The sequence below is a fragment of the Planococcus citri genome, chromosome 3, assembly GCF_950023065.1.
Source record: "Planococcus citri chromosome 3, ihPlaCitr1.1, whole genome shotgun sequence".
NCBI lineage: Eukaryota > Metazoa > Arthropoda > Insecta > Hemiptera > Pseudococcidae > Planococcus > Planococcus citri.
The window spans coordinates 55,022,284-55,036,992 of record NC_088679.1 but is presented as its reverse complement, the minus strand read 5'-3'; the positions used below and the strand labels follow the sequence as shown (position 1 = coordinate 55,036,992).

Genomic DNA, 14,709 nt, shown 5'->3' with positions numbered 1-14,709 from the left:
TTCTTTCGATCATCATCATTCGATTCATTCATTTTCATTGGCCATTCATCACTGACGTCATCTTAAATGAAATGCAGACACAGTTTAACCAAAGTAAAGAATTCTTAATTGTTTTAAATTAGAGCATAATTTTTTTAAAATTATCCTTCAACTAAAAATATTTGCATTATCTGTGCTTCAAATAATTGCAAAATTGAATAATTTAATCCATTTTCAGAAGAATCATGTGAAAAAACCATTAATTAACAATTTAACAGTAATAATTTAATTCCTTAGCAACTTCTGCCAAAGTTTGCTACATTGCAATAATAAACAATACAAAATTTTATCAACATGAAACTGCAAAATGCTGATAATTTTCTTCATTTTACATCGATGAAGCAAAATTTAAAGTTATACTTATTTTAAACTTTAATGTATAAATATGAGTCATTCTTTGGTTGTGTTATTGGGTAATGGAAGACGACAGCGCGTAAATGTGAAACCAACCACTCCGGTTCTATTGGTAAATTATTTCGTTTGAATCATTTTGTAATGTCATACTTTATCCTATCGTATCAACCCTTTGCACTTTCCGACATGATATGAATTCACCTACTAATCATGCTTTTCACTCGACAGGTTTTGGAAGAAGTATGTAAGAAACAAGGATTAAATGCGGACGATTATGACTTGAAGTAAGCAGCTCAAATTCCGATACATTTTCAATTCGAAGTCGCATCAAATTAATTGTTTCTTCATTTTAAATAGATTTCATAGTCGAATTCTTGATCTTACATCAACCGTGCAATTTTGCGGCGTGTCCAATAATGCTCAATTAGAGTTAATTCCTGCTGCAAAATCTCGAGTGGCGTCTCCTGTTTCGGTTTTCTTGCAGTTGGAAGATGGGAACCGACTTTCTGGATCCTTTTTACCTTCATGTAGGATATTTTCCAAGAATTGTTGAGAAAAAATGAAAAATGTGTAACACTCTTTTTTGTTTTTCAATAGGTACCTTATCAGATATCATCAACCAATTATGTAGTGAAGAAATTAAATCGAAAGAAAATCCAGTGGTGATTTATACTCGACAAGAAGTCATAGGTGATAAGTTGAAAACTACTACTTTGAAAATGTTAGGATTAACCAGTGGAAATGCCTTACTGAGGTAAACTCTAACCACGCACTGTTCAGCGTCCAATGCGTGTTATATTGTAACTAATTCAATTTCAAATGACAGATTAATGCATCGTACTAGAGAACAGTTGAAAACTCAATCCGTTTCCAAAATTTGTACGCTACAACCTAAACCTAAACCTGTCGAAGAAAAGAAACCAAAACCTGAAGAATCGCTTACTAAAAACACTGAAAAAATTAATGAACCGAGTGATAGTAAAGTAGAAAACGCCGATGAAGCAATCGTATCAAATCAAGATGAATCACAAGATAATACAAGAGTAAATGTAGCCGAAAAGATGGATATTGACGAAGATGATGAAAAAACACCTTCGCCAGAAAGCCCACCTAAAAAAGAAGAAACACTAGTAGCATCTCCTTTGCAGAAAAAAGAAGAACCAAGTACCTCAAGAAATGTTCGTAAAGATGATTCAGACGAAGAAACTGCGCCTTTTAATATTAACGAAGTTCAATACGTACGTAAAAGGTTTATTTCATTTTCATGGTTTTGCTTTAAAAATGTATTCTAGCAAAATACTATTTTCATTTTAGATCGGCGAAAGATATGCGTTAATATTTAAAATCGATTCCGTTCAATCACCCAGATTTGATGACCAAACCGATGACTTCTACGAGCTTACTGTTGAAGATGCCAAAACTCTTCTACGCGATATTAAACGCACGCGGTTAGTAAATTCACATTTACTGTTCGCTGATGTTTGTATCAATATTTAATTTCAACTTTCATTCCGTTACAGATCTGAATTAGAAGAAGCATCTTTAGAAACGTCTTCGATTAGAGCTCGTAAAAAATCATTACAACTTGAACGTACATTAACGTTATATCCGCATTGTGTTATTCGTATAATCTTTCCGAATAGAATAGTCCTTCAAGGAGTGTTTAAATCATCCGAGACTGTCCTAGAAGTCGTTAAATTTGCTAAAAATTTCTTAGAAACGCCATCTTTAGATTTTTATCTTTGTGAGTATCTCGAGTATCTCAAAAATTACCTACTTACGTCATTTTTTTTCAGTTAGGTATTTTCTGATACTAAATTTCCTTCATGAACAGATATATCACCACCGAAAACCATTTTGAAGAATGATCAAAGACTAGTGGAAATCGGTGCAGTTCCTGGCATAAATTTATATTTTGGTAGCGAATCTATTGATTATAATTCATCTCAAGATTTTATTCAAGAAAAATTCATAAAAAGACTCGTATCACCGAGTATTGCTTTCAGAGTTGCGAATCATTTTAGGTAACAAATCAACTGACATTTAACCTACCTAAAATCTCAGAATATTAACATTAATGGTATTATTTATTATGCAGAAAAATGTCGAAGAAGAATAAAGACACCGAACCGAAACATCTACCAGAAAATATAGACAGAGATGCTGAACAAGATTTAGCACCAAGTGCCAGACCAGCAGCTGTGAAACCACCCGTCTTACCAAAAAATGCCCCATCCGGCAAAGTACCTAAATGGTTCAAAAAACCTTGAGAATGAATTTTTCTGACCGAAAAATTATACCTCTAAAATATTCTTTACTTTCAAATGAGAATTTTAGAAAGGTAAATTATATTGTGGTAGTTACTTCTATAATACCTTATTTTTCATTACAATGTTTTTTTCTTTTTGTAATGTGAATGTCCGAGTTAAAAAATATAATTCTTTCGATGCTGCGTTTTTACAACAGCTTTTAGATAAGATCTAATTTCAGTGTAAATTTCGTTGCTTACGTGAAAAGTTCGTTGAACTGGTCTACTAATATTTTACTGTGTTCACAAACGTTACGAGACTATATCGTTCATGTGTCCTAGTTTCAATAAAGGTTTAAGTGCTCTATTAAACAAACTGCCCCGAATTACTCTATAATTATTATAGAGTACATAATGCGTCCCTTACTTCATGAATAAATAATGAATCGGAATTTTTTTATAAACTTGTAAACTTGGAAGATCTCATGAAAAATTTGTACGCTTTACGAAAGAAAATCAATTATTTGAAAAAATTGCTTGAAAATATTTTTAACAAGATTCACGATGCATCTATAAAAATATTAACAGCGCAGAAAACTAGATACCTAATTTCAAGAAATGTATCAAAAATTTCTTACGATCGAACTACATACGAAATTCAATCAATCCATATAATCCGCATTTGCATTAATTAATGAGGAATGCAATAAAAGATCAAAAATATGAATGTATATCAACATTTTGATTGAAAAGTAATTTCATGGCAAGTCGGTTGTCATGTAAACAAATCCAAACCTTGGTTACCATAATCCTGCAACTTTTCACCTTTACATCTAGTGTTGATTGAAATGCGTGGTTCAACGAAGCTACCCTATGATTACTTTAAAAAAGTGGTTCATGTTTTGAAAGAAAAATGCTCGACTTGTTAAATGATAATCACACTTTTAGTTTCAAATTTATAATCAAGTTTATTTGAGGTAGAATCCAACTATGAATAGATATATCACCTTTAATCAATTAGGAGATGGAACCTATGGTTCTGTGCTCCTGGCGCAGCGGATTGATACAGGCGAAAAAGTGGCAATAAAAAGGTACCGTTTTATTATTTATTTTGTGCACATTTAAACAAAAAACTATTCGTAATGAAACTGCACATTAATACTCAATTCAAATCAGAAAATAAGTTACTTAAAGGTAAACTTATTTATATCGTCAAAATTACTGCAAGTAATGTAAACGCAAGAAATACGTACTTGACTCAAGCTCAAGTGACTATGATAGGAAATACCTACTTCTGTAATTTTTGAAGTATTGAAGGAGTTGAAAAAATATTGAGTAGGTATGTGAGTGTTTAGCACATGCCATTTTAAAGTACTTACTCATTGATTTTACATTCCTTCATAATTACTCAGTAATTATCAACCTGACGATATCATTTTTTTAAATTTCTTATTTTTTCGAAAATTTGTGAGCGAAATCTTTGTTTCTATTCACGAATCGTTACCTATATTTGATATTGCAGAATGAAGAGGAAATATTACTCTTGGGAAGAAGCAATGAACCTGAGGGAAGTAAAGGTAAACTATTGTCATTTATTTTTCTAGTACCTGATCAGTGATGAGGCATCTTCCCAGATTATTGTAAATCTGAATAGGTAATAAAATTCGAATTTCCCTTGATTTTTTTCAGTCATTAAAAAAATTGAGTCATGCAAATTTAATAAAATTGAAAGAAGTGATACGAGAAAACGACACTTTATATTTTGTTTTCGAATACATGAAGGAAAATATGTATCAACTGATGAAAAGCAGAGATAAATTATTCCCCGAATCAGTAATCAGAAACATGATGTATCAAGTTCTTCAAGGATTAGCTTTCATGCACCGACATGGTTTTTTCCACCGGGATATGAAACCTGAAAATTTATTGTGTTGTGGAACAGAATTAGTGAAAATCGCTGATTTTGGACTAGCCCGTGAAATACGATCACGACCTCCATTTACAGATTACGTGTCTACGAGATGGTACAGAGCTCCAGAAGTTTTACTTCATTCTACAAATTACAACAGTCAAATTGATTTATGGGCCGTTGGTTGCATCACAGCTGAATTATACACATTTACACCATTATTTCCGGGGAATAGCGAAATTGATCAAATTTTCAAAATTTGCTCAATTTTGGGAACGCCTGATAAAGTAAGTGGTCGTGAAAATGGACTAATTCAATCGTATGTACACGAATTTCGTTTCAAAATATTCGAAGCGCGCAACGTTCAAATTAGCTTAAAATTTTGCAAACAAAAAAAATCAAAAATTGAAGAAATTTGTCATAATTAGGTACAACATTGATATGCGATAATCACGCTATGTTATTTAAATTTTTTTCCTATATTTGCAGAGAGATTGGTACGAAGGTTATCAATTGGCTTCCGCTATAAATTTCACATTCCCTCAGTTTCGGCGAACTCCATTATCTACAGTAATACCAAATTCCGGGGAAAATGGAATTATTCTAATGGAATCCCTGTTAAATTGGAATCCTGCTAAAAGACCAACTGCTCAACAAGCACTAAGGTAAGTAGGTATATTATACTTCAAAGATAAACTTGGATAAAATTCTCATTGATGTGTATTATTTATTGAAAACATTTTTTTTTTCAACAGGATGCCATACTTTCTAGTTGGTCAAAAATCACTCGAATCTGAATCTCGAAACCTTACTCGAATGAATGCGAATAGACGTCTTATGCAAAATAATATACCTCAATCCCAACTTATGCCACTTCATTCTGTATACATTAATCAAAATATCCCACTGATGCAGAATCAGTCGATAGGATTAAAACAAAATGGAAACGTGTTTTTGCAGCAATCAAACCAAAACACAAATCCCATGTTATCGAACCAAAATATAGTAACGAGGTAAGGGTAACTCGTAACTGCTCTAATTTTTTATCCAACTACAAGAATAAACTTATTCCCTGAATCAAATTTTTAGCTACAAAACAGCAGATGCAACTGAAAATTTACAGAATAAGGAAATCAAACAGGAATTCAATAATTCACTCTTGAATAGGCAAGATACCCTGAAAGAAAATAAACCTATGACCGAGAGATCAGGTTTGCCAAGTCAGCAAAAACTAAGTGCAAAACAACACTACCTCAGTATTGCTCGATACGTTGCTGGAAGATCAACAAATCTCGCAAAAAAGTAAATCTCACACTGCCCCTTAGAAATACGAATTATGCAACTTTTTCATCATTGATTTCTGTTTCAGTCGAGATCATTTTGTTCTGAAGAATCCGCTTATATTACCTCAGAAATCTAACGATATGGAATACTTATTTAATGGAACATACATGCCGAATGATTTGAATGCGGATGTTAGAAAAAATTCTGCTTCAAATGGGCGAACAGATTGGGCAGCGAAGTAAATATACCTAATTTCACAGATAGATAAAATTTGTTGCGATAAAAAAAAGTAAATTTTATCATTATGTTTCAGGTATTTGAAATGAACATTCATTACATCCTTTCACTACAAATGTTTTTATACAATATGTTCATTTTTAATAAATTTTAGACGTTTTAGTTTTTAATTAAGAATTTACCGAGAAGTCATTGTACTGTAAAAACCATGAATTTGGAGGTAAAAAAATTTAATTAGAAAGAAAACAAATTTTATCACGATCATAGAAAGTAATGAACACTACACAATATCAGGAAGATCTTTTTCCTTGACTCTCCTTCTTCGTAACATGCTCAACAAAGACGGCATTTTGATACTGGTTTTTGCAAATATATTAATGTAAATACCAGCAATGATAAGTAAACTTGCCCATAAGTAACTGCAACACGATACAAAACAAACAGAATTATTTACTTACGTTAAAGGGAAATTTAAGTAAATAAAAAATATTTTTACTTCAACGTGAACGGCTTTTGAAAGAATATAAAAGAAATGACTATAGAAACAGCTTTACGAAATGTTGTCACGGTAACGGCCGTCAAGGCTCCACAGGTTCTCACAAGTGTTAAAATTATACCAATTCCCAAATAACCGGCGACGGAAAATAATATTGCAGAGACGTAAATGCTAGGGTACTGCAAAAAAAAAAAGAATAATATATTGATGAGAAAAAAATGGGTGTAAAGTCTCCAGATATATTATTGCTCGAGTTGTTCAAGGTTTAGAATTCCAAATTTAAAAAGAAATCAGACAAAAATTTCAAGTCAAAGTTGAAAATTTGGTAGTTCCCAGTCTGACATAGTGTCAAAAAATCAACAAATTTTTTTCCCCGAGTTCTTAAAAGTCTGACATAATTAGAAAGCCAAGATGTTTTTTTAGTTCAAGAAAAAATGTTCCATCATTTTCCAAGCAGAAATTATCTACTTTTCATTATTCATTATTCGTAAGCAGGATTTAAACACTGATTAGAAATTTTAATTGAAAAAATAATCACATTTTGAACTTGAGAAATTTCCAATTGTTAAAATGTCATAGAATTTTTGAGTATTAAACATAAAAAATGAAGTAGGCATTATTAAATACATTAATAAGGAAATCGATGAGAGACAACAAAGTGTAATCATAAATGGTAATTCTATATAAATAGAAAAGGAAAATTGAACGATAGTTTACCTGGTAACAATAACTAAATCCACTGAACACATCGCCAGTAGCAGTTAGAATAACGGCTAAATACAAAAATCCTATGAAATAAGAGAAAAATATCATTTCACAATTAGTTGCATTGTGCTTCTTGATAATTTTCTCTTGGAAATTTCCAATTACAGCATCGCAAGCTAAAGCGCATGATATTACCATTACACCTGAAAAAAAAACACAACAGGAAAATAAATACGATTATTAAAAAGAAAAAAAAATCATATAAGTATAAGAAAATAATCGGAAAGATATAAGTTCGATTAGTCAAATATTTAATTATAGAATTTGTAAATAAAATTAGTAAGCCATGATTTTTGAAAATCAGAACATTGATTAAGTCGATCACTTCATCAGCGTTAAACAAAATCTAAAAGATCAAATTTATCTTACCTATTACTGACCTAATATATTGAAATCAGGAGATACTTGACTGTCTGCCAATGTAAATGCAATTAACCCCAAGCACATCAAACCAGAGGCCATATAATCGATTAGTCTGTACTGCTTTTTTTGAATTAATATTCCGCCAATCATCACCGGTATCAATTTACAAGATTTAAAAATGACTTGAGTAGGGTAATTTAAGTATTTTAATGAGAAATTTGAAAAACCAATCGTCCCCACTGATAATGCAGCTAATATACTGTACATTGTTAGAGGTATTCTGAAAAATTAAAATTAATTAAAGCTGTTTTTTCAACTACTGGGGAGAAATTGCCCAAGATATTTTTTTCTCTCATGGATCTTACATTCGCTCGATTCTTCTGCATTTCAATTCAATAAACCCGAGAATAGAATAACAACCAAATTGAAGTAGCGTTAGGTACCAGCCATAAGGTTTAAACCCACTAGCAAACATATATTCCTGAAAAATAAAAGGATTTTGTTACCACAAAAGCTTTGAACTACTGGTACAGAAATCATGGTGAAAACTCACTTGTAAATATCCATAAATTAAGTAGAATACGAAAACGGCAGCAGTACATAGAAAAAACTGAGTAGTTTTATTGAGATGAGAAATATTGAACCATAAAAATTCGACATTTTCGGAGCCTTGCCCCAATAATGGCTTTTGAGCCATACCGAAGAACGAGCATCAAGATTTAAGAGTGGTAGAATAGTTACTGAGTACGTTACATTGTGAAGATTAATTTGATCGATTAATTGAGGCTGCAACCCCTGGTGCAGCGCTAGTGTCGATATTAGTGATAACAGTTGAAATAGGGGTCTGATGTATTGGATTATATAGCAAAATTTTGAATTATTGCATTATTTTATAACTGAAAGAAGTAAAGACTTATTTAAATGTAAGCATCTTTAGTAGAATTTCACGCCCTTTCATAAAATGTCAACAGAAAAATTCTACGTGCAATATTTTCAGAGATATTGAATTTCAAAGAATGTTGAAATTCTATTTCTTCGTCATCTTTTCTATATTTTAGTAATAATATTTTAAAATAGTTGATACCCAACCTGTGAAAATGAGTTTTATATTTCAGTGTGAAACAGGAGTACATAATTTTGAATAGATATTTGATATTTGTTGTTTTGTAAGAGAGATAACAGCTCTAAAAGCATTCACTATCACTTTCACTTCACTAACATCAATTTCTTTCATCATTAAAGATTTTGTAAAGTTTAAACTGAAATTTAACTAACAATCAAATTAAAAATCATGAAAATACACGAATAATACGAATATAGAAATAAAAAAGCGCTAAATCAATTAAACTGAACTGAATCACAAACTTTGAAATTCAATATCTCCGAAATTATTTCACGTGGAATTTTTCTGTTGACATTTTATGAAAGAGCGTGAAATTCTACTAAAGGTACTTACATTTAAAAAAGTCTTTACTTCTTTCAGTTATAAAAAAATGCAATAATTCGGCATTCTCCCATATAACCCAATGCATTAGACCCCTATTTCAGTTGTTATCACTCTTATCAGTATTTTTAGTTCCAAAAGTTGCAACCTCAATCGGCTCTATACATCCTGAGTGGATGTAAGAATTTGAAGTACAATTTCAAATTAATTCGGACTTCCACGTTCCCCAGAGGGCGATACCGTCGCGCATTCTGATTGGCTGTTGATATTTCTGTGCTCTTGTTGTTTACATTTCAAAACGGGACTTTTTATCACAAACTTCGGCGATTTCATTCTCATATTAATTTTCAACGATATTTCATTAATTTCGTAAATTTCGTGGTTTTTTTTTTAGTGTTTTTGATTAATATATGACTTCTAGTATCGTTATATGTTGTGAATAATGAATATTACCTCGAGTTACAGTGTTTTAGTGAGCTTAGAAGGATGAAACAAAGTTGCACGATTAAATGAATTTAAAGTTCTTTGCAAGTGTTATTTTAATTCACCACAACATTTACTCGATAGCACGATCGCAAAGCAATTCTCTATACGTAAATTTAGTTTTATTCAATGTGAAATAATGGAAATATAACATCGAATTTGAAATCGCCGAAGTTTGTGATATAAAGTCCCGTTTTGATAAGCACCTAAGAGCACAGAATATCACTGACCAATCACGTACCACGAATGCTAGCGCCCTCTGGGGAACGTGGAAGTCCGAATAATTACTTCATTTTTCATCGGCCACTTTTCTTATCTTATCAATAGCACAGAAAATTTGATAAGATTTTGGTAAATATTATTTCTCTATCTGTGAAGAAACCAACCAAACCAGTTGGTGGAAGACGTACTTCTTTTCAAATTTTTAATCGTTTTCTAGTTATTTTGGAAAAACTTTAAGATTTATTTCATTATTAGATAGTAATCTCAAATGTAGTTTTGTTTGAATGCTCTTCAAAATGCAATAGAGAGAAAAAAATTGAAAATTGGCAGGTCTTTCTACCAGAAAGTAGTACTGGAATAAGCCCCCTTTTCAAAATTTCGAATGAAAAATTGATAACAGTATCATTTTTTGTTTGCGAAAATGCGAAATGTCGAGTAAATTTTGCTTCCCACGCCGGTAAAAGTGAAAAATAATTAAATAAATTGTAATTATTGGTCCTAAACGAATGAGATAGTGATTTCTGCATTCTGCATAGATCATTGATGCTATAAATCATAACTTCATCCATGGCCGCCACACACGAATTATCACTGACCTCAACTAAAAATGAGTTGATTGTATGTATCGCTTTTATTTTGAACATATTCTAAAATTTCTATCAACTTATAGCATGTACATTTTCTAGAATCTATTCAAAGGGTCGAACTTCGAAAACCCCAGTGAAATAACCAGCAAAATACCCGCATTATCCCCTAAGTGAGTAATCAGTAATTTATTCATCAACTTGGTAAATGAAGTATAATTCTATCTGTGTTTGATTTACAGAAATGCCGAATGCAAATCATTGATTGATCAAATATTCAGAGAATATTTATTACCATTGATATCCAACTGTGACGTGGAGATGTTAAAGAAATACATACGTTATAATATCGAAGCTTGCAGATTAGATCTTTGCACATCCAGTACGCCTGTGGTTCTGCTGGGAGATGTTTTCGATATGTCAACTTTGGATTTCTGTGAAAACTTATTCACATTTGTTGAGACCAACGTTAATGTATGGAAAGAAGATCTCTTTTTTGGACCCTGTAAAAATAATTTACTACGGATGTGCAACGGTGCGGTATCTGAAATACATTTATTTGTTTCTTTATTTGTACATTTGTCAAGAAATATGGAAATTTTGCAGATTTGCTCAGGCGTCTATCGCGATCCCAAAATACTGTATTCTGTGGTAGAATTCTTTTATTCTTAGCTCAATTTTTTCCATTCTCTGAAAGATCTGGTAAGACTTTTATATTTTCTCGATAATTGAAATAGTATATTTTTATTAATCATTATGAATTTTTAGGGCTGAACATTGTGAGTGAATTCAACGTGGAGAATATTACTGATTATAGCAACGATGGAGATTTGGAATCTCTTAGCGTGGAAGAGAGTAGCGATTCAAATGACACGAAGTTATTATTTTTGATATTTTATCATGAATTATTTTTTACAAATATTACTGGGAGTTTCACTAAAATCACTGAATTATTTACAGGGTCGTTGTAGACTACGCTTTGTACTCCAAGTTCTGGTTTTTACAGAATTTCTTTCGATGTCCTAATGATTTATACATTCCTCAGAAATGGTTAATGTTTTCTACGGTAATGCTTCATCTCATTAATAGAATTAAAAGATGAGACTAGTTGAAATTTTGACCCATTTTGTATAATTTTCAGCATAGTAAATATGTCCTGAATACGTTGAAACACTATAAACTAGATGGCATGTCAGCAAAATCCAGTGTTTCAAGTTTACTTCAAGAAAATGAAAATGAACACCGATACTTTGCTAAATTTCTGACCAATCAGAAGTTATTGGAGTTGCAATTGAGTGACTCGAATTTTCGACGCTATGTATTGGTTCAGTTTTTAATTCTGTTCCAGTACTTGACATCAACAGTGAAATCTAAACCGTAAGCAAATTCTTGATTTGTTGTTCTTATTGTGCCAAAAAAATACTGATGATGAAAATTAAATTTCGTAGAGAGAATTGCAAATTGAAACCAGATCAAGTTGAATGGATTGAGAAAACTACCGTCATTGTGTATGATCTCATAAAAGAAACGCCTCCTGATGGTCCTGAATTTTCGGAAATCGTCAAGAAAATCCTTCTGGTATACAAAAAAAAATTTTTTTTGCAGCTACGGACTATTTTTTATGAAATTTCATTACAGCGAGAAGAACGTTGGAATAATTGGAAGAATGAAAGCTGTCCCGAAATCAAGAAACCTAATACTGCTTTTTTGAATTTCGATCACTCAGAAAAACCTCGCGAAAAATTTGTCGGTGATTTATTAAGAGATGCCTGTGCTCAAAAGAAGTATTTTATGGGAAAGTACGAATCAATTCATTTCTTTATTATATTCAAAAACGAGAAAATCCATTTGAATACCATCTTATAACTGCATGTTTTTCCCTAGTCCTAGAATGACCAGACTTTGGAATCATAAACCAGATAATATGGCAGCGTGTAGAAGTAAAGAACGTGAATTCCTACCCTCGCTTGAAAATTATTTCGAAGCAGCAATTATGGAATCGGATCCTGCCGCCATGATAGAAACTCAATACAAGTATGCATCAACTTTCCATTTTAATTTTGAAAATAATTTTTGAAAATTGTATATTTTTTTGTTTGTTTGCGTATTTTAATTTTAGGAAAGTGAGCGATATAGATTTTGCGTGGCGAGGCTTACGTTTATTATCTCAAAAATGTCCATACTTTTTCGCTCAAAGTAATAATCCCATTTCCAAAATGTCTGATTTCTTGGAAAATATGCTGAATAAAATTTCCAAAGATAAACCTACCTTGGTAAGTTTGCGTTCATTTTTCCACTGTAATCTATTCTTGAATACGTAAGTACTTGCGTTTATTTTGATCCAATTTTTTTGTGTGGACGTTTCAGCCTGGAACTGCGGAGGAAAAATCAAAAGATTTCACCGACGTTGAAAGTCAGGATGTGATTATAAATACAGACGGCGGTGAAGAAGCAGAAGTAGCTAACGAAGAATGTAAGTATATAGTGTATTAATCATTTTTTCCAAATTTTCATAATTTTGATGTTTGGAATATAATACATAATAATTAATTGAATGTTTCGATTTTTATGTTCAGCCCATAGTCAAGAAGAACCAATGGAAGAAGAAAGTAATGAGAAGACACCTCCAACTAAAGAAATATTGCATCAAATTTCAAAAGTCGTTACATCAAAGTGGCAAGAGCTAGCTTTGAAATTGGGTTATACGAGAGATGAGGTTAAATTTACATATTCCAAATTGGTCTTTTTTTAAAATTTGAGGAGTCGGCCTGCAAAGTGACCTAACTGCAAAAAACTGATTTCGAGATAAATGAGAAAAACGTGTCCTAGGAAAATGAAGTCACATTTTCGAAATCTGTTTTCGGGAATCAAAAGGGTCAACCCTCACTCACTTAATCACCTTTTCGTTTCTGAAAAATATGAACATGGGTTCGCTACAGGGTGCAACAAAAATGAAAAATGCTGCAGTTAGGTCACTTTGCAGGCCGCACATACTTTTTATTTTTGTTTTTTAGTGATATGTACGCAATTTTCTCCGGTTTTTCATTGCGTATGTTATTTTTTATGAAAGCAAAGATTTATTCATTCATTCAAGATTTTTTTATGTACAGGAAGCTGGGTAGCTAAAACTGGAGTTGTGGCTTTTATTCTCAACTTACGATTTTACCATTTCGAATCACTCTGGAGCCTCCAGTGCGATTTTCGATGTCTCCAAAATTTTTGAATTTCTTCAGAAGGAGTTAAAATTAATTTTGATTTCAACAAACAGTACCCTATGAAACACATTTTCGGAAAATCGTAAAAATAAGGTCACTTTGCAGGCCATGCTTTTAATTTTATCATTTTCAAGGGAGGAAAAGGGGTGTTACGAGTGAAACTGCATGAAGGTGATATATTCCTTTTGTAGGGCATGTCCTAAACTATCATATAGCGTTGCTATCTCAAAAATCATTTTTTTGCAGTTAGGTCACTTTGCAGGTCGACTCCTCATTTGTATTTTAATATTTTCATTTTTATCATTTTATAATAGATTGAGTTCTTTGCGGAGAGACCGGGAGATGATGGAGAGAAACGATCTGAGCAAGGTCTTGCCGAATATGTACTGACAATATGGTCCGAAGACGATGACGATCCAAGCGCTGAAAATTTATCTTCCATTTTAGAAAGTTTAGAAATGACAGAAGCGCTGAATATTCTGAAATCGGCTGCTAAATAGCGACAATTATTGCTAAATTATGATTTTATACATTTTTTTGTAATTCGAAGATTTGTGGATTTTTTTGTATAATAATTGCAGTTTTTTACTCTTGAATTGAGTGCATTTTTCGTAAGTAATAGGTATATGTGATGATTTACTCAATAAAATGTAATACGTACATGAAACGCTAATAATTTAATTTATTTAGTAAAAAGCTCCATAAATGAAACAATGAGAGTCTCATTTTCATTTAATAAAATTTGTTGCGCTTTTTAAGGAATGACAATTGACAATTTTTATTTTATGATTGCATCAATCTTTACCTAAATCAGAATAAAGTTGGAAGGTGTTGCTGAAAAATTAGAAAATCATGAATTATGATCAGGGATGTCTAGTCAATGGGAATACCTGGTATCTAGTTCCTTAGCTGAAGCTAGAAAAGTTTAGGGCTTTGGCTTAGCTAACGGCTATTGGCTAATGTCTCTTCATTGACTGGCTATTAGTTGGCCAATTTTTCAAAAATCGAGTGACCCCTCTAAGTGCATTCCTACATAAGAGACAACGTTCAACGCTCAACCGGAAGA

At 31.9% G+C, this 14,709-nt stretch overlaps 4 protein-coding genes across 6 annotated transcripts; 3 read left to right on the top strand and 1 right to left on the bottom strand.

Moving 5' to 3' along the window:
- Positions 1-332: 332 nt before the first annotated feature.
- On the top strand, positions 333-2,856 carry LOC135840826 (tether containing UBX domain for GLUT4). Its single transcript, XM_065357544.1, has 9 exons — positions 333-505; positions 622-677; positions 751-920; positions 991-1,147; positions 1,220-1,631; positions 1,708-1,841; positions 1,914-2,137; positions 2,228-2,417; positions 2,492-2,856. The coding sequence occupies exons 1-9, from the start codon at positions 425-427 to the stop codon at positions 2,661-2,663; spliced, it is 1,596 nt and encodes a 531-aa protein (XP_065213616.1). The 5' UTR covers positions 333-424; the 3' UTR covers positions 2,664-2,856.
- A 574-nt stretch (positions 2,857-3,430) lies between these two features.
- LOC135840827 (serine/threonine-protein kinase MAK) lies at positions 3,431-6,248 on the top strand. The gene is made up of 8 exons (XM_065357545.1): positions 3,431-3,732; positions 4,164-4,218; positions 4,331-4,837; positions 5,040-5,215; positions 5,306-5,563; positions 5,640-5,852; positions 5,920-6,072; positions 6,148-6,248. Exons 1-8 carry the CDS (start codon positions 3,632-3,634, stop codon positions 6,158-6,160), a joined length of 1,476 nt encoding a protein of 491 aa, XP_065213617.1. The 5' UTR covers positions 3,431-3,631; the 3' UTR covers positions 6,161-6,248.
- Positions 6,249-6,284: 36 nt separating this feature from the next.
- On the bottom strand, positions 6,285-9,923 carry Papst2 (PAPS transporter 2). Of its 2 annotated transcripts, XM_065357547.1 has the most exons (8): positions 9,593-9,923; positions 9,294-9,417; positions 8,249-8,476; positions 8,061-8,176; positions 7,713-7,975; positions 7,285-7,475; positions 6,568-6,746; positions 6,285-6,490 (listed from the first exon to the last, which is right to left on the bottom strand). In XM_065357547.1, the coding sequence occupies exons 3-8, from the start codon at positions 8,390-8,392 to the stop codon at positions 6,352-6,354; spliced, it is 1,032 nt and encodes a 343-aa protein (XP_065213619.1). In that variant the 5' UTR covers positions 8,393-8,476; positions 9,294-9,417; positions 9,593-9,923; the 3' UTR covers positions 6,285-6,351. The 2 variants fall into 2 exon arrangements, with proteins under 2 accessions (XP_065213619.1, XP_065213618.1); XM_065357546.1 differs by lacking the exons at positions 9,294-9,417; positions 9,593-9,923 and having other exon boundaries at positions 8,249-8,919.
- Positions 9,924-10,096: 173 nt separating this feature from the next.
- Hpr1 (THO complex 1-like protein Hpr1) lies at positions 10,097-14,310 on the top strand. 2 transcript variants are annotated; one of them, XM_065357543.1, is made up of 14 exons: positions 10,097-10,462; positions 10,531-10,601; positions 10,671-10,963; positions 11,035-11,130; positions 11,197-11,305; positions 11,389-11,494; positions 11,570-11,805; positions 11,877-12,006; positions 12,067-12,227; positions 12,313-12,462; positions 12,548-12,701; positions 12,796-12,901; positions 13,005-13,037; positions 13,958-14,096. In XM_065357543.1, the coding sequence occupies exons 1-14, from the start codon at positions 10,412-10,414 to the stop codon at positions 13,960-13,962; spliced, it is 1,701 nt and encodes a 566-aa protein (XP_065213615.1). In that variant the 5' UTR covers positions 10,097-10,411; the 3' UTR covers positions 13,963-14,096. The 2 variants fall into 2 exon arrangements, with proteins under 2 accessions (XP_065213615.1, XP_065213614.1); XM_065357542.1 differs by having other exon boundaries at positions 10,123-10,462; positions 13,005-13,144; positions 13,958-14,310.
- The last annotated feature ends 399 nt before the right edge of the window (positions 14,311-14,709 follow it).

Coding starts and splice junctions, on each gene's coding strand:
- LOC135840826 (XM_065357544.1), top strand. CDS start 425: ATGAGTCATTCTTTGGTTGTGTTATTGGGTAATGGAAGACGACAGCGC. Junction 921..990: donor TGGATCCTTTTTACCTTCAT/GTAGGATATTTT, acceptor GTTTTTCAATAG/GTACCTTATCAGATATCATC. Junction 1,842..1,913: donor CGCGATATTAAACGCACGCG/GTTAGTAAATTC, acceptor ATTCCGTTACAG/ATCTGAATTAGAAGAAGCAT.
- LOC135840827 (XM_065357545.1), top strand. CDS start 3,632: ATGAATAGATATATCACCTTTAATCAATTAGGAGATGGAACCTATGGT. Junction 4,219..4,330: donor TGAACCTGAGGGAAGTAAAG/GTAAACTATTGT, acceptor GATTTTTTTCAG/TCATTAAAAAAATTGAGTCA. Junction 5,564..5,639: donor AACCAAAATATAGTAACGAG/GTAAGGGTAACT, acceptor TCAAATTTTTAG/CTACAAAACAGCAGATGCAA.
- Papst2 (XM_065357547.1), bottom strand. CDS start 8,392: ATGGCTCAAAAGCCATTATTGGGGCAAGGCTCCGAAAATGTCGAATTT. Junction 7,476..7,712: donor TCCTGATTTCAATATATTAG/GTCAGTAATAGG, acceptor TTTTTTTTTCAG/GTGTAATGGTAATATCATGC. Junction 6,747..7,284: donor GATTTAGTTATTGTTACCAG/GTAAACTATCGT, acceptor TTTTTTTTGCAG/TACCCTAGCATTTACGTCTC.
- Hpr1 (XM_065357542.1), top strand. CDS start 10,412: ATGGCCGCCACACACGAATTATCACTGACCTCAACTAAAAATGAGTTG. Junction 10,964..11,034: donor TTTACTACGGATGTGCAACG/GTGCGGTATCTG, acceptor GAAATTTTGCAG/ATTTGCTCAGGCGTCTATCG. Junction 11,495..11,569: donor AATGGTTAATGTTTTCTACG/GTAATGCTTCAT, acceptor TATAATTTTCAG/CATAGTAAATATGTCCTGAA.